At 37.0% G+C, this 26014-nt stretch overlaps 2 protein-coding genes and 1 long non-coding RNA gene across 4 annotated transcripts; 1 reads left to right on the top strand and 2 right to left on the bottom strand.

The window, feature by feature from the left end:
* Positions 1-140: 140 nt before the first annotated feature.
* On the bottom strand, positions 141-26014 carry LOC147644024 (uncharacterized). Of its 2 annotated transcripts, none has more exons than XR_015271238.1 (5): positions 25877-26014; positions 6828-7120; positions 6574-6735; positions 1209-1423; positions 141-843 (listed from the first exon to the last, which is right to left on the bottom strand). It is a non-coding gene; the product is annotated as an uncharacterized LOC147644024 (long non-coding RNA). The 2 variants fall into 2 exon arrangements; XR_015271239.1 differs by lacking the exon at positions 25877-26014 and adding an exon at positions 9824-10245.
* On the top strand, positions 12970-13962 carry LOC110183123 (uncharacterized). Its single transcript, XM_020951314.2, has one exon. The coding sequence runs from the start codon at positions 12990-12992 to the stop codon at positions 13866-13868; it is 879 nt and encodes a 292-aa protein (XP_020806973.2). The 5' UTR covers positions 12970-12989; the 3' UTR covers positions 13869-13962.
* Positions 22277-23899, bottom strand: LOC147644025 (uncharacterized). The gene has a single exon (XM_086831169.1). It carries the CDS (start codon positions 23016-23018, stop codon positions 22533-22535), a length of 486 nt encoding a protein of 161 aa, XP_086687295.1. The 5' UTR covers positions 23019-23899; the 3' UTR covers positions 22277-22532.

The following is a 26014-nucleotide window of genomic DNA, read 5'->3' as shown; positions in this document are numbered from 1 at the left end:
AAGGAACCCCCCCTAAAGGGTCTCAGAATATACTGAAGTTATGGTGGCTTCTTGTCTGATATTTATGGCACTTGTTTGGAGGTGTATCAAAGGTGTATCAGTGATTTCATGTCCCAGACTCAACAGGTGTGGACTGTAAGAATAAAAGAGTAAATGCAATATTATTAATATCAAACTTGTTAGTTTTATAGCAATGATTGTGGCTATCCTCTTAGGAATCCATTTAACTTTATGGCTCATAACTACCTAGTGATCATCATTTGTTTTGATCCTCTATCCCAGACTTGGTCCAACTTTCCCTTTCCGCTTGACATACTCCTGGGGGATGGCTCTCCCCATCATCATTTTGCGGATGCCATTTTTTATTGACTCAAATAACTTCATTTGTTTAAGGCTTTATTGGAGCGCCGCTGGCTGTGAGGAGGACCCAGGACCAAGTCTCTCTCTCCATGGCGCAAATTACAACAATTTCTCAGGCGAGCAGCAAAGGAGGAAACGATGGCCACTTGCTTTGGCCGATCTGGTTATTGGATACTCTATAATTTGCATGTGATTTTTATGGCTCGCTCGATTTTCATGCTAAGTTATTTGATTTTAATTTGCTGCGTAATTGCTGGCGGAGCTCAAGAAGGAGGAGGAGCTCAGTTTAACTGGTAGCCAGGTTGTCTAGATCCACCTTCCTGCCCATTAACCGGTAGATTTATGTTTATGGCACTATTGACGCGACTAATCCCAAACACGATACTACACAGAAGTGCAGAATGCAGCAAAAGACCAAGATTTAACCCCAAAAAGGGGGTGGACCGAAGCGAAACTCAAGGACGATCCGTGAAGAAACGTAAACTGCAATTAGGTAAAGATAATGACTAGAGCCACTAAAAGATAAAATATATGATCTGCCGGTTAGGCTGTAATTTAAATTGGTCTTAGGGTTTATTATTGAAGGGAAAATTGGATTGTTTTGGTTTCGATTTAAGGTATTTATTGGATTTTTTAAAGGGTTTGTTATACATCTAATTAACTAAGAAATGTGTTTATTGAACATAAAAAGGGTTTTAAAAGACTACAACTTTTATGCACATAAAAAAAAGAAAATGAAAAAAAAAATAAAGTCTCTAGCATTTATTATAATTTAACTATCAAAATAAAATAAAACTAAAAATTTAATAAAAGAATTCTACATGATAATGGTCATGGTTAAGACTTACCGCTATCCTGTTTCATCATTACTTAATTTCTTCCAGTAAAGAGTTCTATTCTTGGTGACTTGAATTAGGCGTTTCATCGCTTCCTCTAGGTTATCCAGACATTTTGCAAGTTAGGTGCCATATTTGGGATCGAAGGGAAATCACTATCACTATCACCATAGATGTTAACAGAGGGAAGGCCACGTACAGACTGAGGGTAGAGCGGCAGCCGATGCCTGTATTTATAGTCCCCGAGTGAAGAGAACAGAGAATGTGAGAAGAGCGAGAGAAAGCGTGAGAGAGAAGAGCGAGAGAGTAAGGTATATCCCTAGACATAGGCTGAGCTACGCATAGGGAGGGATAGAGAGAAAGAGGCATCTCTGAGAAACATTGAGATAGTCATACCAAAAACCGAGAGGGGAGAGAGAGAGAGCGTCAAAGAGACAGAGGGACCTAGAGATAGAGACAGGTAGAAAGCAAGTGAGAGAAAGCTATTCTTAGCTATTCCTAACTTGTAAATAATTAAATATTCCTTATTAATTACTTCTTAGTACTAAATACTTTTTATATTTACTTTAGACAATTTACTATTTTCTATTTACTACATACTATTTATTATTAAATAAATTAAATATATACATATGTATTTCCTTCAAAGTAAATTTAGTTATTTATTTCAGGAATATGTTATTCCTCAAAAAATCGTTATTTTTAAGTCAGCCTAATTAAAATGTATCTCTAGGATACGTATACTATTAATATATTAAATCATACAATAAAAAAAGGTACTGCAAAAACCCAACTAAATAATTCTTATATTTATATTAGACAGTTTACTATTTTCTATTTACTACATACTATTTATTATCAAATAAATTAAATATATACATATTTATTTCCTGCTAAAGTTCAAGGTAAATTTAATTATTTATTTCAGGAATATGTTATTCCTCAAAAAATGTTTATTTATTTATTGCTTTATAAGCCTTTTTAAAATGTATCTCAAGAAACGTATATTATATATTATCTATTATCTATTGTATCTATTAAATCATACAATAAAAAAAAGGTACTACAAAAACCCAACTAATAACTTATTCCCGATTGAAATGACACTGCTCTTCTCTTCTTGAATGGAGAAATTGTCCAGCCCAGTTTGCTACCTTTCCATTGGCAGGTCTCGAAGCCACAAAACAACGCCCACCTTCGTATCTGTCAGAGTGGCTTTAATTGCCGCGGCCACAACTCCGCCCCCTCCAAAAAGAAAAGAAAATGCACCACATAATACCCTCCACTCTACCCTAAATTCAAACTCCCAGGGCGACTCCACAGGACATGGAAGAAACGGAGTTGACATGCAACTGCCAAAACGATGTTCGGGAAAATGTTACAGTCGCGCAAGTGAAAATTGCACATTTAGTGTGTGTGTGTGCTTTATTTTTCGTTAATTTGCAATGCAAAATAGCTGCACGATCCCGATCCAGATCCACTGAGCACACGCCCTAAACGCCACAAATGAAAACTAATGATTTTCACTTTATAACTTTGGCCACAAAAGGGAGGCGAAACGAAGGAGGCCTAAACTCAAGGCTCAAAGACTCAAAACTCAAGACTCACGCAAAAGTCGCCGCACGGAAGCGAATGGGATTGCATTGCGGGCTGAGTCTGCTCTGGGCTTGCATGGAAAATTTGAAATTTAATCGCTGGCAATTAATTTGGTCCAAATGCAGTGAAAAGCGCTTGGAAAAGCGCAAGGGTAAGGCAAGAGGAGGAGGAGGAGGAGGAGCGGGAATTGGGTGGGGCTAGGACTGGCGCCCCCACAGTTGCAGCAGCTGCACCGCCCGCTGAGCGTTGAGGTGGGTCAGTCGCATGTCCACCTGTATCGATTGGGAGCAGCAGCCGCCACGGGAGCAGTTACACTGCACGAAAATATTAATTTGAAAATTTTTAAATTATTTTGAATAGGTTTTGGATTGATTCTTATGTACATCATTAAAAGTAATCAATTAATTTTAGTCAGAGAAGCTTAAATCATTGACTCCTTAAGACAGAGATCACTAATAATATTGTATGTTTATTTTTATTAGGAAAAGCTTCTAAATTTCTTTACTTTCCTAAGGTATGCGTATTGTTTAGTTAATAATTTGTTTAAATCTATATTTTGACTTAAAATATATCTTCGAGTACTTTTAAACAAAAGCTTAAAATATTTCTTTAGGTACTTTTAGTCGATTTTTATATACTTCCTGGGTATTATAATTTTAGTCAGAAACTTGTTACTATGTAAAGGAATCATTTCCGACCCTATAAATCATATATATTCTTGATCTGCATCAACAGGGGAATCAAACTAACCATGCCTGGAAAAAATTTTTTTTCGATTTTTTTCACAATTTTTTCATCGTTAAAATTGTAAAAAAAATTTGAAAAAACTTTAGTTTTTAATAAAATTTAATGAAGTTTGCAGATTTATTAACCTAATAAAAACTAGCATAGGAACGCTTTCCGAATTGAAATCAATGCATTTTTAACTTAGTTACGGGGTTTTTCCAATTTGATTTTTAGGAAAAATTGGCATAAAAATATACAAAATACCTACTCAAGGAATCGGATTATAATTTTAGTCATTTCCATTTACAAAATGATGTCTTTGAGTATGCAGATTTGTTAACGTGTTAAAAACTAGCACGGGACAGCTTTCCGAATTAAAATAAACGCTTTTTTGTCTTTGTTATGAATTTTTTAAAATTTGATTGTTAGCAAAAATTGTCGAAAAATTGATAAAATATGGTATTATAACTTTAGTCAGAAGCTTAGAAAGCAAGGAAGGAATCATTTCAGACCCTATAAATCATATATATTCTTGATCAGTATCAACAGGCGAATGGATCTAGCTATCTCCGGCTGAAAAAAAATATTACCAATTTTTTTCAAATTTTATATGGGGTTTCATGGTTAAAATTGTCAAAAAAAAATTTGGAAAAAAATTAAATTTTGTAAAATCGTTTATGAACTATGCAGACTTATTACATTAATAAATACTAACATGGGACAGCTTTCCAAATTAAAATTAAACCTTATTTGGCCAAGTTATGAGATTTTTGAATATTGATTAGTCAAAAAAAGTATCTTGCAAAAATATCGATAAATATCGATTCAAAGAATGCAATATTTTGTTACACGTTTTTTTAAACACCTTTTGAAGGGAATTTAAAAACAATTTTGATATCTGCGGCACTAGAACTCTTATAATAAAATATTTAAAGCTAATTTAACCCAGGAAAAATCTTGGAAAATATGATAACTAAACTTAGTGATTTTATTTAATTAATTTCTAATTATTATTCTTAATTTAATTTCCCTTAATACACCTTCTTTCCCCTCAGTGCATTCCAGCCCAGTTGGAGCAATGTCTGTGTGGTCCAAGGGGTCCATCCAGTCGCAAGTCTCCCCGGCTCGATGACAAACGAACGTTCAGCATTCGGCAGCGAACATTCAACATTCAACATTCAGCATTCGACATTTGGCAAGTGGTCAACCGCTCAACGTCGCAGTCGGTGGGCAGGAAAATTGAAAAATTAACAAGTATGAAATGTGCAATTAAAGTGGGCTACCTCCACCTCGACCATCCATTCCATACCGAGTCTCCCGAGTGGGGTAATCCGAGTACCAAGGCTAGGAAAGTGAGGATGACAACGACATCGACAATGTTGTCTACACCTGAGCTGGGCTAGGAGATCCCAAGAGGAAGGCGAATTATTAATCTACTTTTAATTGCAGCCAAGCAGGCAGGAGCCCCCTAAGGAGCTGCCCCACTACTTAGGTACTTGTTGTGGCACTCACCCTGCCCCATTTGATTAATGTGCGCCAATTGTGAAATAAATGTTTTGCTGCCCCAGAGTCCTGCCTCCTCGGCAGCCTCTCTCTCTCTCTGGCTACCCCCTAATTGAATTATTGGCAGGGGCAAATTTGTGGCAGACACATATTCATATACGTAAAAGGGGCGTGGCAGTTGCCTTATTGATCGTTGTTTGCTCAAAGGCGGAGTGGCAAGAAGTTAAGATGCTCTTTAGAGGCAAGAATCAGCAGCAGCAGGGAGATGCGCGTGCGAGATGCAATATCTTGAAAATATTGTTAATAGCTGGCACAATTTTTCAAGAATTTTTAAGGATATTAATGATATTAAGTTAAGTTAAGGGTAGACCTACTAAAGGAATTTGTTTTAGCTTCTTAACTCCTTTGCAAACCCAAACAGATTGCATCACTTGACCCAAATTCGTTCATAATTTTTTTCACAACACAAATATTGACTTGGGTTTTCACCCACTTTGCCTTTGGCCTCGACATGATCTCGGCAAGTAAAGTGGCACACTTGGAGCTGAAGTTGGCCAATTGCAGCAAATTGGCCAGTAACAACAACAACAACAACAACTACAGTGGTCAGGAAAGAAGGCGGCCAACAAGGTACAACGGGGTCAGTCTAGGGCGATGGCGTCGCTGTCGATGGGTCCATGGGATGCGAATGGAGACTGTTTGCTGTTTGCTGCAGTTCCTCTTGGCCATGTTCTCCCTAATGTCAACTCATATTGCCCAAAAGGCGGTTGCCCAAGGGGGGCAAGGGGTAAGGGTGCTGGCCTACATAGAGGAGAAAATAAGTCAAGTGCACTGAGGGATATTTGTTAGTAGTTTGAAACTAAGAACGGAAAGTAATTTAGTATTACTAAATTAACTACTTAAAATAACATTAGGTATACTTAAATGATTAGATAGTAATATTAATACATACTTCTATAATATCATTGGAAATCCTTTGAAATTATGACACTATATAAGTGAAATAAATAATTCTTAATAGATATTTCTATAACATCTTTAAATATCATGTAAAGTTATGACACTATATGAGTAAAATAAATAATTCTTAATAAATATTTCTTTAATATCATTAAATATGCTGTAAAACTATGACACTATATAATTAAAATAATACTTTAAAAAATATTCATACATATTTCTATAATATCTCATTAAAAACCCTGTGAAATTATGAGACTATATAAGTAAAATAAATAATTCTTAAACAAGAAATAATAGTTCTAGAGTCCCTATAGCTCTTTTGACTTAAGAGGAGTTAATCATCAGAATTCATTTAATAAGCTTCAGTGGAATCTTATTTAAAATTGTTTAATAAAACAAGAAGTTAAAGTAATTTGTACAAAATAACCATATTTCTACTAAATAAAATGTAAATAAATACAGAGAACTGTCTTTTTTTTTTAAAACATGAAATACTACAAAATGTATAATATTTGCTTTGCTTAAAAAATCGATGGCTTTTTCTAATGTCATTGATAATATATGTATTTATGGTTTAATTAAAACTTACCATTAGAATTCCTCTTTCTAGAGGCAGTCACAAGAAGATCCATAAATAATTAATAAAGGCATCCTCACGAAGTTTATGTAAAAATCTCCATAAATTTGTTAAAGTGTAATAACATCTACAACAACAGCCGCCCACATTTCGCATGGTTGGAGGTGGTGTCACCTGGAAAACAGACACGAACTTTGCATTTGGCTCTCTTCTTCTCAATTTGGCCGTCTTGGCCAAAAAAAAAGAAACAAAAATTGGTTACAAACCTGACCATAAACACAACAATTGAATGGCTTACAATTGAGGGACAGAACAAATGCATATTCCGACGAATGGATGCGCATATTTAGGGCGTTGTCTGGTCGTTGTAGGTCCCCTGGGTGTGGGCTAGCTTCTCTCCCTCCCTTCTTTTCCCCAGTTAGGTAACTCCCCCTCGATGTCCGATTGATAACACCCGGAATAAAGGGAAACCATTGGGGCTATCCAGGCGACAAGCATCCGCAGTTGTCCTCCTTCGAGAGAGCTGCTCCTGCTGGCCCCTTGTAGCTGTCACTGGGCGCTGAAAAAGAAAACGGTGGAAAAAATTCATTAAATTGAAAAAAAGGGTACCAAGTGCAAAAGGTTACAGGTAGAGCCAACACATAAAAAAATACAACAACAAAAAAATAAGAAAACGAAACGAACTGAACTGAAGAAAGGTATAAGAAATAAAAATCACAATAAAACAAATGAAGTAAGCGAGAAAATTGTAGGTTTCTTTTGGGGATTGTTGTGATACTCTGCCAAAAGGGGAAAAGTTTTCAAATAATTGGAAATTATTTGTTACTTAAAACTAAATTTAAAATTAAAGAAAATCTTTAATTTTAGACAATTAATATGTTAGGAAACTTTAAAACATACATGCATAAAATACTTTCTTAAAGGGAAATATTCGAACATACTAACATTACCCAAAATTATTTAAAAAGAGATTTAGTTGTCATTTTCTGTCAATGAAATATTTAAAATAATGTGCAATTATTTGTGAATTTAATTTTAATACAAAAAAAAAACACCAGGGGGTATACTCAAATAATTTTAAACAAAGTACTTTAACTTAGAATTCGTAAAAAGAAACATAATTAAATCAGACTTACATTTTACAAAATTATTTCAAAAAGAATTTAGTTGATTATCTCGTCAAGAAAATATTATTAAATATAATTTGTAGCTTTTTTATAAGTTAAATTTAAATTAAGAAAGAAATCTTTAAGTTTTCTAACATAAGAAAGAAAGAAAGAAATTACTAATGTACATATAGAATTTTTAAAAATAAAATTGCTAACATATCACAATTAGTTGAATAAGAATTTTTTGTCTTTAAGGAATTTAAAATGCTCTGTTAATAGAAAATTATTTAAAATAATTTAAAACAATTATAGAAATGTTTAATACATAAATTTTTATTTAAAAATTATGATAACTAACTGGAAGCTAACATATTTCATTTTTAGAAAATATATAATATATATAAACCTTTACAAAACAGATTTAAAGGCATAAAATTGTATCAAAAAAATGTATTTAAACATTGAATTAAACCTAAAAACACCTTAAAAATTCGACTTTTAAATCAAAGTAAGTGTAATACCCTAACCAACTTGGCTAAAAAACAAAACCCCAACAACAAACACCGGCAGCGGAAAAGACAAAAAACCAAAAAGCAAGAAATAAATCTGACAAGAGTTTGTGCAGAGTCGCAGAGCTTTTGACTTTAGAATGGCCCGCAATGTCCGATGATGAAGTGATTTCCATGGGGCGGGGGCCGCAGCCAACTCTGGCGGGGATTGGATCGGATCGGATGGAGCGACTTCAATGCGCACGCGCTGCCTGCCACTTAACGAGCGGAGCGGCGTGGAGTGGAGTGGAGTGGCAAGGAGAGGGTTCAGTGCATCGAGTTGAAGGAAGTGGAGGCCACAAGGAAAGAAAGCTCCTGCTGCCTTCGAGGGCGTTGTAAGATCTCCTCGACGCCGCAACAAAAAAAGGGAAAAAAGAGGTGACAAAGTCACGAAATTCTTGTCAATTTTCAACTACAGACCAATTTGTTTGTCTTCTCCCAGTTGCAACAACAAAAAACCGAAACCGCAAAAGTAAGAAAAAAAAAATAAATAAAAAAAGGAAAAAAGCATCGTGACAAATCAAGCTACCAAAATTGGAAGCAAAACTCTGCAGCTAGAAGAAAACCCAAAGGAGAAGCTAGAGAAAAGCTGGCTAGAGCCTTCAGGCCAATCGACCCATATTAATAACTTTTTCCCAGCCCAATTCTTTCTCGTCTCGTCGTCTTTGCCTTAGTTTAGTTTTTCCGCAAAGCACACACAGTTTTCTCACACATCCACCGATTTTGGGCCGGCCATAAGGCCAAATGAAATCGTCTTAAGTGATTTCCCCAGTTACCAACCATATATAGTGGATTGATTGCTCCACTAAGCGACGATTCTTGCCCCAAGGCACTACAGATCTCTCCTCCGAGCTCCTCAGGAACTCCACAGATCTCCTCAGATCCTTGGATCTCCTCGGATCTCTTTAGATCTTTTCCTCGGCCATATCAAACAAACTAATTTGTGCAACACATACACACAATAAATTAAGTTTACAAACGTTTTAAGGCACTTTTACTGCCATCAGAATTTGATGTTTGCTGCTGCCAAATTGAGTTAACGGTGGGAGGTGTGAATGGGTATGGTTTTTTTCTTTTTTTTTTGCGACCAAATATGGCTTAAAAACCATGTTCAAAGACTTTGCCGTAGCCTCTAGTTGAGGTTTTGAGCCTCTGCTAGCATTACTCTTACGAAAAAAATGCTTGGAATATTTGAAACACATAGAAAAATATGGATTTACTTTGGAAATTTTGAGAATTTCAATAATTTAAAAACTATTTTAAAATTAAGCAATGATATTAAAGTATTTTTCTTTAAAATGGTATAAATATGTCATGATATTTAAATATTTTTCTTCAAAATGTTATGAAAATATTATTATATTTAATTGATTAATGATATTGATACACTATAAGACCATTTCTCTCTTGTAAAACCTCTACCTTTAACTCCTTTAATACCTTTTAATAAGCTAAGCTTCTTAATACTCCCTAAAAGTTCTTAATTTACAAGCTTAAACTTATTTTCTCTAAATAAAATCCCTATTTTTCCCGTGTACACCTGGCATTTTAGCGAAGATTGTGCAAAATACTAAACATATTTTTTAGAAAGTCCCCAAAACTGACCTCAGAGGAGCTCCACCACTTCGCTTGGGAACATGAAAAATCAATCATGTCAGGATCGGGAATAAGATGTTGACAACGTGCCAGATCAAAAGCGAAATCGGGAACATTATGGCCACATTGTGTGCTGGAAAATGCGTAACGAATTTATGGTCCCAGATGGGGGATGACAAATCCACAAAATCCCAAACCAATCCGATTGTGCGACCACACCCGGGATACCCGGGAGTCGGTCCACTTGATCCTGTAGATTGGAGCTATGGAAGCTGGATAGGTGGAACTGGAGCTGAAGCTGGAACTGAAGCTGGAGCTGAAGCAAGCGCCACATGTTCGTGCCTTGTTTTGATTTACTCTGGCGGCTGCTTTATTTATAGACGCCTGCGACAGGCACCCTGTTGCGTCATCTGGGGGCGGCGGTGGGTGGCTTTTGGACTCACAACTCTCGATCTCAAAGAAAAAACCCCCTCCTACCGTCGACTTCCCCGGAAAAACCTTCTTGGAGTCACTGTCGCTTTTTAATTTGGCAAATTTATACACACCACGCGGCCACAGAAGTTCGCCAGAGTCCAGGTTGTTCCTTGTCGGCAATTGGTTTATTGTGTCCAGCACAGTGGGGTTTACTTACAAAATAGTATTAAGAAAAATATTATGAATATAAATAATAAATATAAAATATAAACTAAGTAAATATAAATAAGGAATTAAAGATATATATTTTAAATAAAGATAAGTAAATGATTTCTATGGCTTAGCTTTGAATTAACTCTGTGTGCGCGGTGGGGTTTACCTAATAAATATTATTTTGAAATATATGTTGCACATAAATAATAAATATAAAATATATAAATAAATTAGAAATTAAGGATATATATCTTAAATAAAATGGCTAAGCTTTGAATTAACTCTGTTTATGTAATAAATTCATGAAAATTAATGCAGAGTTGCCAGACATACATGTGAAATAAGGTCACACTATTAGTAAGCTTACAAAAAAGAGGAGAGAAACAGGTCATACAGCCTTCCAGGGGCAAAAATTAAATGATTTAAGCAATAATTCAAAAAGATATATTTCCTTTTAACTACCTTTTTTTGTAAATTGGTCAGATTTTCATTCAGTTAATTTAAATTTCTTATATTTAAAAATTGGTGTTGCCACTTACTTTATACAAAGTGATGTTAGCTTCCCTACAAAGATTTATTAATAATAAAACTTATAATAAAACGTATAGAACCTAATTAAACTCATACATTTAAAAAAATTAGATTTAAAATATAATTAAAAACAAAGTAATCCTACCCCACAGTACCCTTCCAGTTGATTCATTCAGCTTCAACCTAAACAACGAAATAAAAATAAAAACATTTACCAATCCGGACCACCCACTGTCTTAAATTTCAGCAAAATCCATTCGGAAACCAAAGACCCCAGACTGTTATTTTTTTCTTTTGGCCAAAGAACTGGTCATATTTATCACAAGTTGCGCTGAGCAAGAGGGAAATCGCAACAGATGCTAAACAAATGTCGGCTTAATTAATAGATTTATTGGTTTTGTCTTGCATATTACAGCGGCGAAAAATTGTTAACGAATTAATCCTTTCAAGGCGTGCAAATTGCGCTGCATTACTCATACGCCCCGATGCGCCCTAATGAGCCAATGGCCCCTACCTTTTTGGGGTCAATAAAAATGGTTAAAAACTGCATTTCCCGGTAGAGCTGGTGGCTACCAAATATGGTAGCCCTGCTCCCAGGCGCATCTCTGGCGGATATTTAAAATTTATGTGAGCGCCCCCAAAAGGTTGTGCCAGTTCCAGTGAAGCAAAACAAAAACACACAAAAAGGCTGGCTAGCCTAGCATCTAGCCTGACCATGGACACCATGGACGAGGCTGTGGGTCGCTTTTCGCCTGGATCTTCGACAGGCAACACATGTTCAGGGGTGCCGGGGTGCCTCTGCTCCTCTCTCTGACTCTGACTCTGGCTCTACCTTTGCCCAGCTTGCGTTTATCATGCCACAGTTGGACATGATGATGATGGCAAGGATGATGCTGTGGCTGTGGCTAGCTAGGTTTGCTGCACTACACAAAAAACGATGAGAGTTTCTAGGATTAATACAGAAATATATACTTTATAAATGGGTTTAAATTGAAAGTTTGGATGCTGTATTTTGAGCAAGAACTCTATAAGCCTATGTGTTACCTTTAATTATATGTTACCTTATCAATTCAAAGTTTTAAGTACTGGAATTTCTCCCTGTTTATTTCCCCTTTGCTACTGTTTTTTTGGTTTTTTGTATTTTTTCTAGGGTCTGGCACTTCCACTTCAACTGCAACTGCTACTGTGCGCAAAACTGTCAAAAAACAAAAACAAAAAAAGGCGAGGGAACAACCAATGCTGGTCCCAAACTCCATGTGGGCTTGATTTAGTGCTACGTTCTCTGACTGCCAAGAGGGGTCCAAAGGATGAGGATCGGTTTTGGGATGAGGATGAGGATGAGATCGCTGAGTTATGACTTGAACTCGGGACGCCCTCTCTGCTTTTTTTAGAGGGCAAACCTTAGCTCCGGGTTACGGACCTTGATCCGAGTGGAATTTTTTTAGCCCAGTACTTTTGTGGGTCAATATTTGAGCCCTGAGCTAATGCCTCTAGATTGTGGCTTTCATAATAGTTAGAGTAAATAAATAAAAGCTTCCTTTTTAACTTGGCTTTTATCAGTGGAAAGAGCTCTTCAAAGGCTATACTTTAGGTTTAAGTCTTTGGTTTTAAAGTGTGGGTATTAAATGATATATTATATTTATTATTAAACACTGATTATTCAGCAAATTGGATAGAGATAAAGACACTGGCAATAAAAGAAACAGCTTTATATTATAAACTACTACAAGAATAGTTTATAATATATTAGTTCTAATAATATATTACTTTAAAACTTGTTTACTTAAACTCCCAGTTTCATAATCATAATTAATCAATTCCACCGAGTTGCCTATTGAGTTACCTCAGAATTCAGCCAATTGAGTTATCTCTTATCAATCAAAGAGGAAGGCGCAAGGCAAAATGCATTGTCTTTATCACTTTATCGCTTTATCACAAAAAAACACTCAATAAATCGATCACATATAAAATGAGGTGACTGTTCTGGACAAGACTCACAAGTCAATTCAAGTTCAACATGGGTGCATCTACGAAATTAACACTATTATTCCTAGTTAGTTTGGCTTTTCGCCTGACTAAAGTCCAGTCAGCACATCCAACTCCGGAAGAGGCCGAGAATGACATGGCCAGGTTCATGGAGGTTCTACACCAAGAGCAGGATTTAAAATCCACGCGTTTTAATGATATTCTAGGCAATGCCAGGACCATTATCCAATACCAGGATGCAGGATTCATTGGCGTTAGGGGCATCTTTCAGTGGATGGCCAGCGCAAATCCCCGCAACGATGGCATTTACAATTTTATGCAGTTTTATACCAGCGAATCGAGTGGCTATATAGGATTGCAGAACTGGGATAAGAGCTCCAAGTTCACGGTCCTGTTCTCCATTTGGGATGCTACGAGTGCCCAGCCTGGAGACGACTTCGATTGCAGTACCTTTGGTGGCGAGGGAATTGGTTACAAGTGCTTCAACTATGATTTCCCGCTGATCAGCAATGCCATTTACTACTTGGATGTGGAAATCAATGGCTCCGACTTTAGGGGTTACATCTCAGAGCCGCAGGAGGATCTTGACAATGTGAGCAGTAGGCAGGTGAAGCGTCACTTGATTGGTCAGATCACAACGCCGCACAACAACACCAATCTTATACCCTTTGCTTACTACAATGAGAACTACAGGGATAAGGACAGCTGTTTGGAGGCCTTTGAACTGGTCACAGTCAATCAGGCTCCTCATCAATATACGAATTATGGTCATGCCAGCACCTCCTTTACGGAAGCCTATTTGTACAATTCGGTATGTGAATCACAGAATATCCTGGTGGCCATCACGTCGGATAAGCAGAGCACTATATACTTTACCAGGCCCACTGCCTTGAATCTGGCTAGGAAATAGTCTGGAAATTAGAAGGAGATCATTTCTTTGTATACTAATTAAATAATAATAAGCAAGAACCTTATAATGTGAATAAACTGAAAACCAGCTTAAAGTCCGGAGACTTTCATATGTTAATAGATCAAGAACTAGCCCTTACATCTTCATAGATCTTATCAACAAGATGAGATCTCTGTTTAAGCTCAACTCCTGCTGCTTTTTATAGATCATCGCGTTTTAACATATACTATATGGGTATAAAAAAACAGGCTCACTTGGCTCGTTGTGCAGGAAACTTATCTCGACCAAAACTCCTTTTTTCCTAGTCCCATTTCAGCTCATTAAGGCTGAATCCCTGAACTGGATGCGTTTCCTTCTGTCCATGTCCTACGCAAAAGAGTACCGGGCACTAACTTTTTATTGTCTTCAACAGACTGCCAGAGGAGCGAACAAAACAAAAAATAAATGAACTGTCCCCATTGTCTTCTGGGATTAGGGCTACCGGTACAGCCTTCAGCCTGAGGAGCTCCTGCGCCGATGGTGGGTGATAAATGTCGGGAAGGAACACTGGCACAGGCACAGGCACACCAGACTCCATTGAAATTAGTTATTCACGCGGATCGTTTAAGGCAATCCAACACCAGAAGAGAAGTCTAAAGCCTGGTAGCTACCTTACAGTTGTTCTACTCTCGTATTTTGGATACCCTATAGGTGGAAAAAGAAGGAGGGTATATTCATTACATTAGGTAATATGTTTTAGAATTTATTTTGCTAAGTTTTAAGTTTCTTAGAGTGCTGTAAAGGCTACCTTAGGATAAGAACACACATGAAACTGATCAAATATGTGAGTATATACTTGAAAAACAATCTTAAAAGCCAGAAATCCTATTAGAAATCGTTGGAAATTATTGCAAAACCCAAGAGAACTGGAAAACTGTCAACTTTAAAGTCTTATTACTACAATCTTTAGCAATAATAATACCCCATATAAACCTCCTAAAACTACTTTCCACCTACCAAGTACCATAAAGTCGAGAGATCCTACATACTCCCCACTTTTTTTTCCTGACCATTGCTCCTCATGGTCATGGCTTGTCAGTGATGGCTCCTTGGCAACCGCTTTTGTTTTAATGATCGTGCCCGGGATGCTCATTTACCGCTGCAAAACAGAAAACGGCGCTGCAATGGAAGCGTTTGGCAAACGGGATGACTCCTTGGCTTTGTGTCTCTTATCAGTGCAACATTTTGCATGTTGGCCAGGAGGAGGAAAGCCACGTCCACCTCCTTGTGCTCACCAGCATTTGTCACAGTCCCTCCGCCCCCGCCTCCGTCCATCCTCCTACTCCTACTAATCCCTCCGCGCCGACACACTTAACATGTGTCTTTTTATGTATGCTTTTAGCCAGGTTTATCGCCGGCTTTTTGGCTTTTTGGCTACTGCGGCGGCGCTCCAGTGTCTCCTAAAAAAAACTTGGGCTTAAGCCAAAGCTAAGGTTTGCCCCTCCTCTAATGGCTCATTTCCTTGAGCGGGGAACCAACAACAACGGTAATTAACCTGTGCATGTTAATGAACTTCAAGCCAAGCACTCCTACTCCAAGGCACTGCGAGGAAAATTAGGAAAATGTATTAGAATAAATAACTAAATCAGCAAAGTTATTTATATAAATAAATTAATAAACAAAGGTTAAATTAAATTAATCATAGAAATATAGTCTCTTGATCTGTATAGCCTAAGGGTATTCTAATTTTAGTCAGAAGCTTATAAATCAGTGAAGGAATCATTTCCGACCCTATAAATCATATATATTCTTAATCAGCATCAACAGCTGAATCGATCTAGGCATGTCTGGAAGAAATCGAAAATTTAAAAATATTTCCATTTTTGCAAAAAATGATAAGGGGTTACATCATTAAAATTGTCAAAAATTGGCAAAAAATTCAATTTTCTAAAATTAAAAACTGAGTATGCAGATTTATTAGCCCAATAAAAACTAGCATAGGAACGCTTTCCGAATTGAAATCAATGCATTTTTGGCTTAGTTACGGGTTTTTTTTTCAATTTGATTTTTAGGAAAAATTGGCATAAAAATATAAAAAATACCTACTCAAAGAATGGGATTATAATTTTAGTCATTTCCAGTTACAAACATTTTTCTTTGAGTATGCAGTTTTGTTAACGTGATAAAAACTAGCACGGGACAGCTTTCCGAATTAAAATAAACACTTTTTTCGCTTTGTTATGAATTTTTTAAAATTTGATTTTTAGCAAAAATTGGCGTAAAATAGATAAAATATGGTATTATAACTTTAGTCCGAAGCTTGTAAAGCAGTGAAGGAATCATTTCCGACCCTATAAATCATATATATTATTGATCAGCATCAACAGCTGAATCGATCTAGGCATGTCTGGAAGAAATCCAAATTTTTAAAATTATTTCCATTTTTGCAAAAAATTATTACATCATTGAAATTGTCTAAAAATGGCAAAAAATTCAATTTTCTAAAATTAAAAACTGAGTATGCAGATTTATTAACCCAATAAAAACTAGCATAGGAACGCTTTTCGAATTGAAATCAATGCATTCTTGGCTTAGTTACGGGGTTTTGTCGATTTGATTTTTAGGAAAAATTGGCATAAAAATATAAAAAATACCTACTCAAAGAATGGGATTATAATTTCAGTCATTTTCATTTACAAACATTTTTCTTTGAGTATGCAGATTTGTTAACGTGATAGAAACTAGCACGGGACAGCTTTCCGAATTAAAATAAACCCCTTTTGCGCTTTGTTATGAATTTTTTAAAATTTGATTTTTAGCAAAAATTGGCGTAAAATAGATAAAATATGGTATTATAACTTTAGTCCGAAGCTTATAAAACAGTGAAGTAGTCATTTCCGACCCTATAAATCATATATATTCTTGATCAGCATCAACAGCTGAGTCGATCTAGGCATGTCTGGAAGAAATCCAAATTTTTAAAATTATTTCCATTTTTCCAATAAATGATAAGGGGTTACATCATTAAAATTGTCCAAAATTGGCAAAAAATTCAATTCAATTCAATTCAAAATTAAAAACTGAATATGCAGATTTATTAACCCAATAAAAACTAGCATAGGAACGCTTTCCGAATTGAAATCAATGCATTTTTGGCTTAGTTATGGGTTTTTTTCAATTTAATTTTCAGGAAAAGTTGGCATAAAAATATAAGAAATACCTACTCAAAGAATGGGATTATAATTTCAGTCATTTTCATTTACAAACATTTTTCTTTGAGTATGCAGATTTGTAAACGTGATAAAAACTAGCTCGGGGCAGCTTTTCGAACTAAAATTAACGTTTTTTTGGCTTTGTTATGAATTTTTTAAAATTTGATTTTTAGCAAAAATTTGAGTAAAAATAGATATAATATGGTATTATAATTTTAAGCAGAAGCTTATAAATCAGTAAAGGAGTCATTTCCGACCCTATAAATCATATATATTCTTGATCAGCATCAGCAGCCGAGTCAATCTAGCCATCTTTGGAAGAACATTTTTGAAACAATTTTTTTATCCAAATTTTTCATTCTTAAAATGTTAAAAAAATTACCAAAAATTTTATTTTTTTTACATTTTAAATTGAGTATGCAGATTTGTTAACCTAATAAAAACGATCATGGGAAAGCTTTCCGAATAAAAATTAATGCATTTTTTGCTTATTTATGAGTTTTTTAAACTTTGATAAATTATCATTATCAAAAAATTATCATATAAAAATATGGATTCAAAAATGCGAAATTTTAAGCTTAGTTATAATAGATTTTCGATTCGATTCTATAATTCAATTGCAACTGCAAATGTTTAAATATACTTTAGTTTCTCGTAATTAATTCCCTTTCTTTTTTTCATTCATTTTTATGAAAAATATTGACATTATGTATAAATTTTAAAATAGCTCATACGAACTAAGTATAATTATATCGATATATTATAAGTTGTATATTATATTGATTTATAAAAAAGTAACCTAAAAAAAAGGCACCAACTATATACTAAATCATGTTTTAAAACTTGAACAAAGAATTTAAATATTTTATATTAAATTTGTATCTCTTTAAGAATTTCTTTCCAGTGTTTCCTGTTGCAACTGTCCAAAGTTTATGCAGATTTTTGTCTTCTCTCCTCACGTTGGCGCTAATGCAAATGTGAAAAGGCATTTTGCAAAAGGCAAAATGAGGTTGTTGTCGTGCCGCTGACAATCTAATTAGAATACAAAATGCTTTTCCGAGGTAAATGCAACAAAGGCAACTCCTGCACCCGGGGTCCAGTCAAGTTCCCTGGGTTTCAAGTTCATGGTGTTGACATATGTACTCTGGCAGTTAAGTAACCCCAAACCACAGGGCAATCCCACACTGCCTCCTCCTCTAACAATATTTTCAGTTAAATAACAATTTTTTGACAGCACATTTGCTGAGATTTGACCAGGACCAGGACCAGGACATTATTGTGATGAGATTGGAAAGTCAGAGAGTCATTTGATGGCTGAGATTGTCAACTTACATTCATAATGAGTGGAAAGTTTTGAGCCAGGCCTAAAGAGAAGAAGTAATATTATGGCCAAGATTATCTATGGTCTTAATGGAAAATTAATGCAACTTGCTGGTGAGTTTTAGTTGCAATTTTGCCAAAGTTTGTGAGGCTTTGGCCTTTTGGATTGGGAAGTATTAAAGAGATTTGGCAAAGCTATAATCGTTTGGTTTAAGGAACATGTTATTTAATGGGATTCAATGAGAAAGTAAATGATTATGGAACTCATTTTAGGATTAATTAAGTAGACAGAGCTTTATAGATTTATGAAAATTGAATTATGTATATATGAAATCATATTTAAAATAAGAAACATCCTTTGCTGAAAGTACTTTAGTTCCCTGAAACCCATTCCCCTTTTCCTCTAACCATGCGTCACGTAGTCTTCCCCCTTTCCCCAAACCCACTCCTCCACCTTGTCCAACACACTTCAACTTTGAACTTCTCCAAAAACGATTCGATGTGCCCACTCATGCCTTCCCCGAGTGGTTTCTGGTACCAGGAACTGACATCACATCACATCACATGGAGGAGCAGTCAATGTCTGGCGGTGATCGGAGGGCGATCACAGCACGTGCACAGAGTCAACAAGGCGGAGCACACACATATATCGGGGCTAATTAAGCAGAGCTTCAAATGAAAGCCAACAAAAGAAGAGATTCGATCGTGGGCCAAGCGACACCACCTGGAGCTGAATCCAGACCTGGAGCTGGAGCTGCAGATGGAGATGGAGCACTGTAGCACCCACAGAGATCGAAGCGGAGCCCGACCATGGCACGCGATAATCAATCAAAAGCCATTAGAGCCAAGCGTTTCAAGCCAAAAAGACAAAAGCCAAGCGGTGCGGAGTAGAAAGCATTTCGCTGGAAAGAGGAAAAGTTAGGAGGGGAGGGAAACCTGGTGGCGGGTGTGGCAAAATCAAATATGCGTCAAGACAAGTTAAAGATCAAAATCAAGATCAAATAGAGCACGAGCTCTGAAGAGAAGAAACAGTTGCAGTTGCGGATGATTGACGGAATTAGAATAGAGGAGGAGATCGTGAGCGGTCCCCCTCCTAACGATTACGTTTATTTATTATTAAATGACCCAATTGTGGTTAAACGGTTTTTATTTTATTTTTTAGACCAAGAAAAGTGAAGGCATTTCTGGCTGGAATATAACATAGAGAAGAATGTCGCCTGTCTGGGCTTCGGTTTCAGTCCTCCTTCTCCTTCACTGGCCAAATGTCGCTCAGAGTTGGCAAATGCAAATTAAAGACCGCCACATCGACTTCCCAGTGCAACTTTCTAAATGAAATTCCAATCGCACTAGGTCCACCTTCTCTTTCCCCCATTTTCCGCTTCCCTCTCTCTCTCTCTAACTGTGTGTGAGTGTGTAAAAATTAAACAAATAATTTCGGGCAAAAATACAACAAACTGATTGTCACCTGGTGGCAGGACAAGAAGGCTTTAAAGCCTTGACTTGGGACACCTTTCTAATGCGTAACAGTTTATATACATTTTAAATTTTTATAGGGTATGTTATATATATTAAGTAGTTAATTTAAATTATTTAATTCTCTTTTTTATTAATCTAAAATGCATCATTTTTATTTGTTGTAAAGTTTTATACAAGTAGAAAACCGCATCACTACTTATTTAGTGACTTATTAAATCCTAACATTTTGCATGGATATACAGAATTTTTTTAACTTTAAGTTTCATTTATGCAACCTTTCTTGCATACATTAATAGTTTAAGTTTAGTTTTAATTCCCCATAAAAATGTATCAATATGTATTTAGTTTGTATATTATATTATACACAGCAATGTATTATAATTCTAGTCAAAATCTTGAAACATAGCGAAGGAATCATTTCCGACCCTATAAATCATATATGTATATTCTTGATCAGCATCAACAGGGGAATATTCCAGCCAAGTTTGGTTGAATAAAAAATTTTCGGAATTTTTTTCAATTTTCTAAATTATCAAAAATTTTGTTAAAAAATTAAGTTTTCTAAGTTTTAAAACTCAATACACAAATTTGTTAACCTTATAAAAACTAGCGCAGAACAGCTTTCTGAATTGAAATTAATGCATTTTTGGCTGAGTTATGATATTTGAAAATCTTTGATTTACCCAAAAAAATAGCATATAAAAATATTGATTAAATATACATAAAATACACATATTTTAGGATTTATTGTTGATTTAAAATAAGTATTAAATAAATACTTAATGGTTAGACATTCTTTGAGGCATTATAATAACCCAACATAAATATAAATGAAAGTTTAATTGTTTCTTCAGGCAAATAAGTCTAAAGAAAATGATCTATTATTACCTTAAAGAGGAAGTATTGGATCGCTTTTCACTCACTAAGTATTTGCTTTAAATCCAAGCTTTAAATCATTTCTAAAATACATGTAAAAATATACTTAATTTTTCCCCCAGTGTATAGTTTGTCAACTATTTTCCGCTCCCCTTCAAGTGGGCTCAATTAGAGACGCATTCGCAAATTGCCTTGCACTTTTATTGTCACCACTCCGGGGAAGACGCGTCCGTCCATGGATCGCGGATTTCGAGTGCGGTGGCATTTTGTCGCGACGCCTGGCAACGACAATGTCTGGGACCCATCATCAGTCACTCCTGGACGTCCCAAGACCCGGGTAATTGCCCCTGACAAGGCCCCTGCCCCCTCCAACCACATGTAGGCATTTTGTTTGACTTGGATTATCGCTAAGTGCATGGGTTTAACATTCCGCGGATGTCCAACTAAACGATGGGATTAAGCGGGACCACTTGTTGGGATGCTCTTGGTGCTCCCACTGACCTTGCAATTATTATTGGGATTATTTGGGAGATACATTTGCCACTAGAAATGATTGAGAAACTTGTTTTAAACCTGTAATACTCAGAAGTAAAGCAAAATCTTATTTTTTTAATAATAAATCCCCAGCTTTCCACAGCTTTTCATCACATTCTACTAGCGTAAAAGATAACTCATTCTATCTAACCTTTCTCTGCCGAAAGTTTTGAAAATTATGAACTGAACTGAATCTTTTTGTGCTCTCCTTTCCCGTTTAGGCAAAAATAATTCACCCACAGATCGGTTTGGCTGACCATTATATCCAGCACATTCACACTCATGAGTACCCGCATCCCATGCCAAGTGACCATTAAGCCGAATATATATAAATCACCATTAATTTGACAGTGGATTTTTACATAACTCAGGCCAACAGGTGAAAGCGAAATGCGCACAGCTGCCCCGGAGGACAGTTCGGCGATCGCTTCATGGTTAGAGATCATGGTGTGTCATGGTGGAAAAACTCGCCACTTGCACTCGTGGAAATTGACTGGTTTCCCCCTTTCCCTATACAGGCTGTGCATGCAAAATCGAATTGTGTGCTAATATTTGGCCAAAAAGGCAAAAGAGCCGACGGTTATAGCCGTACCACGAACATGACGAAGTGACTAGGGGTACCTAGCCATCAATGGCAGTAATAAAACTCATTGCATTCAAGACCCCCAAAATTGGGAAAATGCGAGGAAATTTAACCTGATCGACACATGCAATGTCAGTGAAATTACTGTCAAATGGGTAAAAGTCCAAGGTTTGCGCAGGGGAAAAGGTATGCTAGTGAACTTAGGAAATTTTTGGTTTTCAGAACTGAAAGATTCCACAAAAGAAAGCTCATACATGACAACTCTACAGACTCCACTTCGATTAATAGCTTTGGGGGAAAAAGTGTGGCGTGAAAAACACAGCTTTTGTTTTAGCAACCCTTTTGCCATGGACAAGATGATGTCCACAGTTAAAAGCTTTTCCCCCGAAAAAATTCCAAGCCCCCAAAACCCAGTGACAGGCACAAAATTTCTCAAATTTGTTTTAAAAATCTTTCACTTTCACTGACAACGCACATTCTTGGTGCCACGAAGCGGGTCAACTCTATGGGTTTGTCATGGATGAGTTCCCCTTTCCATGCCTCTTTTGTATACAGATGCCTCAATTAAGTCTTCAGATCCTTCTTGCATCTGCCAGATCTTTTGAGGAAGATCTAATTCCAAGACGGAGAAGGTTATAGGAAAAAGCCAAGCAGGGATTCATTTCCTTTAAAGATTTCTCATTTCTAGCACATGCTATCTATATTGGCCTCCAGGGTGAGCATTCGTTTTGTCAAGGCTTCCAAGCGACTCTCCAGCTCGGCGCTATCCATGCTGGGTGTCATCTTGTTTCCCAAACTGGGCTCAAGGACCTGTTTGGATGGCATTGACTGTATGTCCTCGTCTGGAGCAAACAAGAGTCTCATCCTTTGACGAAGTTTCTCTTTGTACAGAGGGTTCGTTTTGGATTCTGTTGTGAGAATACTCTTCTTTCGTTGTCCTTTGAAAAGGGAATGTGTTGGAACTGAAGCTGGTTCTGATCCTTCCTTCTTTCTGGTCTCTAGCTGTAAGGGCTGTACTGAGGGACCTGCATCCTTACTATCACCCCCACACTCAATGTGACTTTCAGGTGGAGTTTTAGGTACTCGAGTTCCCCGATCCAGGAACTCCTGGAACAAATCCGCCAAGAGGGGCGCCAGAGTTCCATTTCGGTTTCTATCAGCGGGAAACATTTTACTTAGAATTTAGAAAGAAATGACGACCTAAAAGATAAATATTACTATATGGTTTGAATAATTGATACAGAGAATGGCATAACCTTCATGGCCTACCTAATGTTATTTCATTTAAGGGATTTTTTAAACAGCAAACCTTAAAGACATTCGTTTTTCTTCTTTCCTGATCCCTAGCTACGACCCTGGACGAAGAGATCTTTGCTAAACCATCAGGAAGTGTAGTGCACCACTTCGATTACCCATTAACCTCGATCGCAGCATGGTGTAGCGGCATTTTGTGCCGCGATTAGGCAGAAAATTTATTGGTGAAAACCTTATGCAATCGGTGTCTTATGCATAAATCGTGGCCAATTGTCACCAGGCAATGGGATTTGGCCAACGATCCGTGGCGACCTGCGTTTAATTATCGCCCCGCCAGCGCCCGGCGAGCTACATGCGTGCTAATTGACCAGGCAGCAGCAGGCTGGCTACACCAACAGTTCCAATCCCCCTCAGTGTCCCCGTTCCAATCCCAATCCCAGTCCAAATGTCCAAATGATAACCGCAACGATGAAAACGCATGCTGAGCCAAATGAAAATTATGTGGCAATCGGTGAGCGTGTTGCCCGGCCTGGTCACTGAACCACTGTTCCAGTGCTCCATGGAATTACCACCAGCATCCATCCGCAGGCTTAATTAATTTCCTTGATTAATTGAAAGTGCGCTTCGAGCCGTTTTTTTTATGTGTTATTTTTTGGCAGTGCAAAGTTGAAGGCAATAAGAAAAATCGTCTGGGATTCGATTCGGTAGTACTTATGTGCTGGGCGTTGCCCTGGGCCAACCCTTGGCCATTACTCTTGGGCCCGAACCGCGCAGCTTTCCCTTTTCCTCTCGATTCGATTCGATTATGGCCAAAATTATGGTCAAAGTCCTGGAGGCTTTTGGGGTGGGATGATGTTGTGGCAATTAAAGATGCTCTCATTGCATTTAATTATTACATTTTATACATTTAAGTTTATAAATGTGGTTGCCAAGAGCTCTTAGCTATAACAACTTAATTATTTGCAAGTTATTTCAATGAAAATAAGTCTTCAAATATAGCCATACAATACCCATAGATCATTGATCAATCGCTACCATAATCTTTGACCTTGTCAATCCACTAACATACCCCAAAGCTAAGCAAGTACATCAAGATGAATTAAATCTCATGGCTAACATCAATCATTCGCAGTTTATGGCCACACAATAGAACCCCACTGCACTCATCTTTAGAGGACTGTCCATTGCGTTCACCGAATATTCACTGATTCCATAAAATATGATTATAAATGTCGCTTTCAGCATTTATAAGCAGTCTGGGATTTTAATACTTTATTGCTTATAACAGCAATAAGCGACATTAAATGCTCCATTCCTGCTTACAGAAACAAAAAGGCAATCTTGCATTGCAAGACAAAAAGCGAAAATAACGAGAAACCAAAAAAATGAATTGTCTTCATTTTGTAATTTAATGGTATTTTATTGAATTTTTGATGGGCATGGACACAGCCCCCATCCTTGGATCCGGATCCCTTCCCCCATTCGATGGGATATGATCCTCCTCCTGCTGCTACCTTTCCTCCTGTTGACATTTAAAATATGGCCGCGTGTCAATGCGACTGCCCTACGCCCATTTTTATGGCAAAAGCCCACCGAAAGTCAGGTTTACATTTCGATTTCGATTTCGGTTTCGATTTTTTTTTTTTTTTAATTCGAAGGAGATCCAGAGATCCCGGAATCTCAGAGTTAAATTCAATTTGAAGGTCTGTGCCAGTGCCAGTGACCAGAAAAATGTGCTTTCACTTGACCCGCAATGCAGCGTAAATAAATTTTATCGCTACGTTGACACGTGCGCGTAATATTTCATTAAATTTAAACTGTACAAGCTCACCGCCGGAGCCCACGTACAATGTATGAACAAAAAAATACAAAATAAATAATAAGAAATAAGAAATAAAATATAATTGCGTTCGGTTCAAAACGGCAGCATAAACAAATCTGCGATTGCATCGTAACTTCGTTTTCAATTTGGCAAGTTTGACACTTTGGCCAGTTAGTGGATGTCTTTCCCCTCAGCCACTGCATTCCATGTGGCAGTGTCCAGTGGCCAGTGTCCAGTATGCCACCTACGTTGGCTAACTTTAGTCCGTTTCCAACTCCAGATACCTCTACCTGTCGTGCCCATTACCGCCTGCCATTCACTTGCCGGCAGTGCGTGCCTGCTCCGGTTATGCTGCAGTTGCTCCCGTTTGGAGTCGCTGCACTGATTGCAAATGTCAATTGTTGTTGATCGAACAACAACAAAAAAATGTCTCATATTTTGTTTATGTTGCCCAAGGCAATAAAGAAAGTAGTTTGGAGAATTTAAATAAACTTAAATTAGGTATAACTAGTGCACATTTGATGCATTTGCAAAGAGAGATAGTATTTCCCTACCCTAGATCTTGCTTCTATTAACTACCAATTATAAATAAAAATCCAGCATAGAAACCACAAAACATATTTTAGTACAAGTCCCGACAAATGATGCAACTTTTGACAAGTTTTAGTGTTCCTAAAACTAAATTACAAGGCGCTCGTAAATAATCCAACAGAGAAAACAAAGGAAGGAAAATAAATCTGATGCAACCTTGACTTGACGAACGCCCACAAAGACATCCCCAAAGAGTGGTCTAGGTACGCCTCTTGTGAATAATTTTTAAGGCTGCCAAGAATCTCATAAACATATGGCCATTATGCTGAACGCTTAGGCTAATGGCCCGCTTGCCACTAAGCCCACTCAGGTGAGGTATATGTAAAGTTCCTGTGGCTGAGACTGAGCTCGTAAAACTCACCCCGCTCCTAGAGTTGCAGCTTTCGGTGCTTAGTGATGTCTTAGATGGCGGCTACAAGTGCTGCTCCCGCTGGTCATTAGGAGACAAGGCGGCACACGCACCCGGCGGAGCTCTAAGAGTTGAAGTCATTTGTTCCAG

The sequence above is a fragment of the Drosophila serrata genome, unplaced genomic scaffold (genome assembly GCF_035046125.1).
Source record: "Drosophila serrata isolate PLE 108 unplaced genomic scaffold, ASM3504612v1 contig_240, whole genome shotgun sequence".
NCBI lineage: Eukaryota > Metazoa > Arthropoda > Insecta > Diptera > Drosophilidae > Drosophila > Drosophila serrata.
This window is presented reverse-complemented; position numbering and strand designations above follow the sequence as displayed.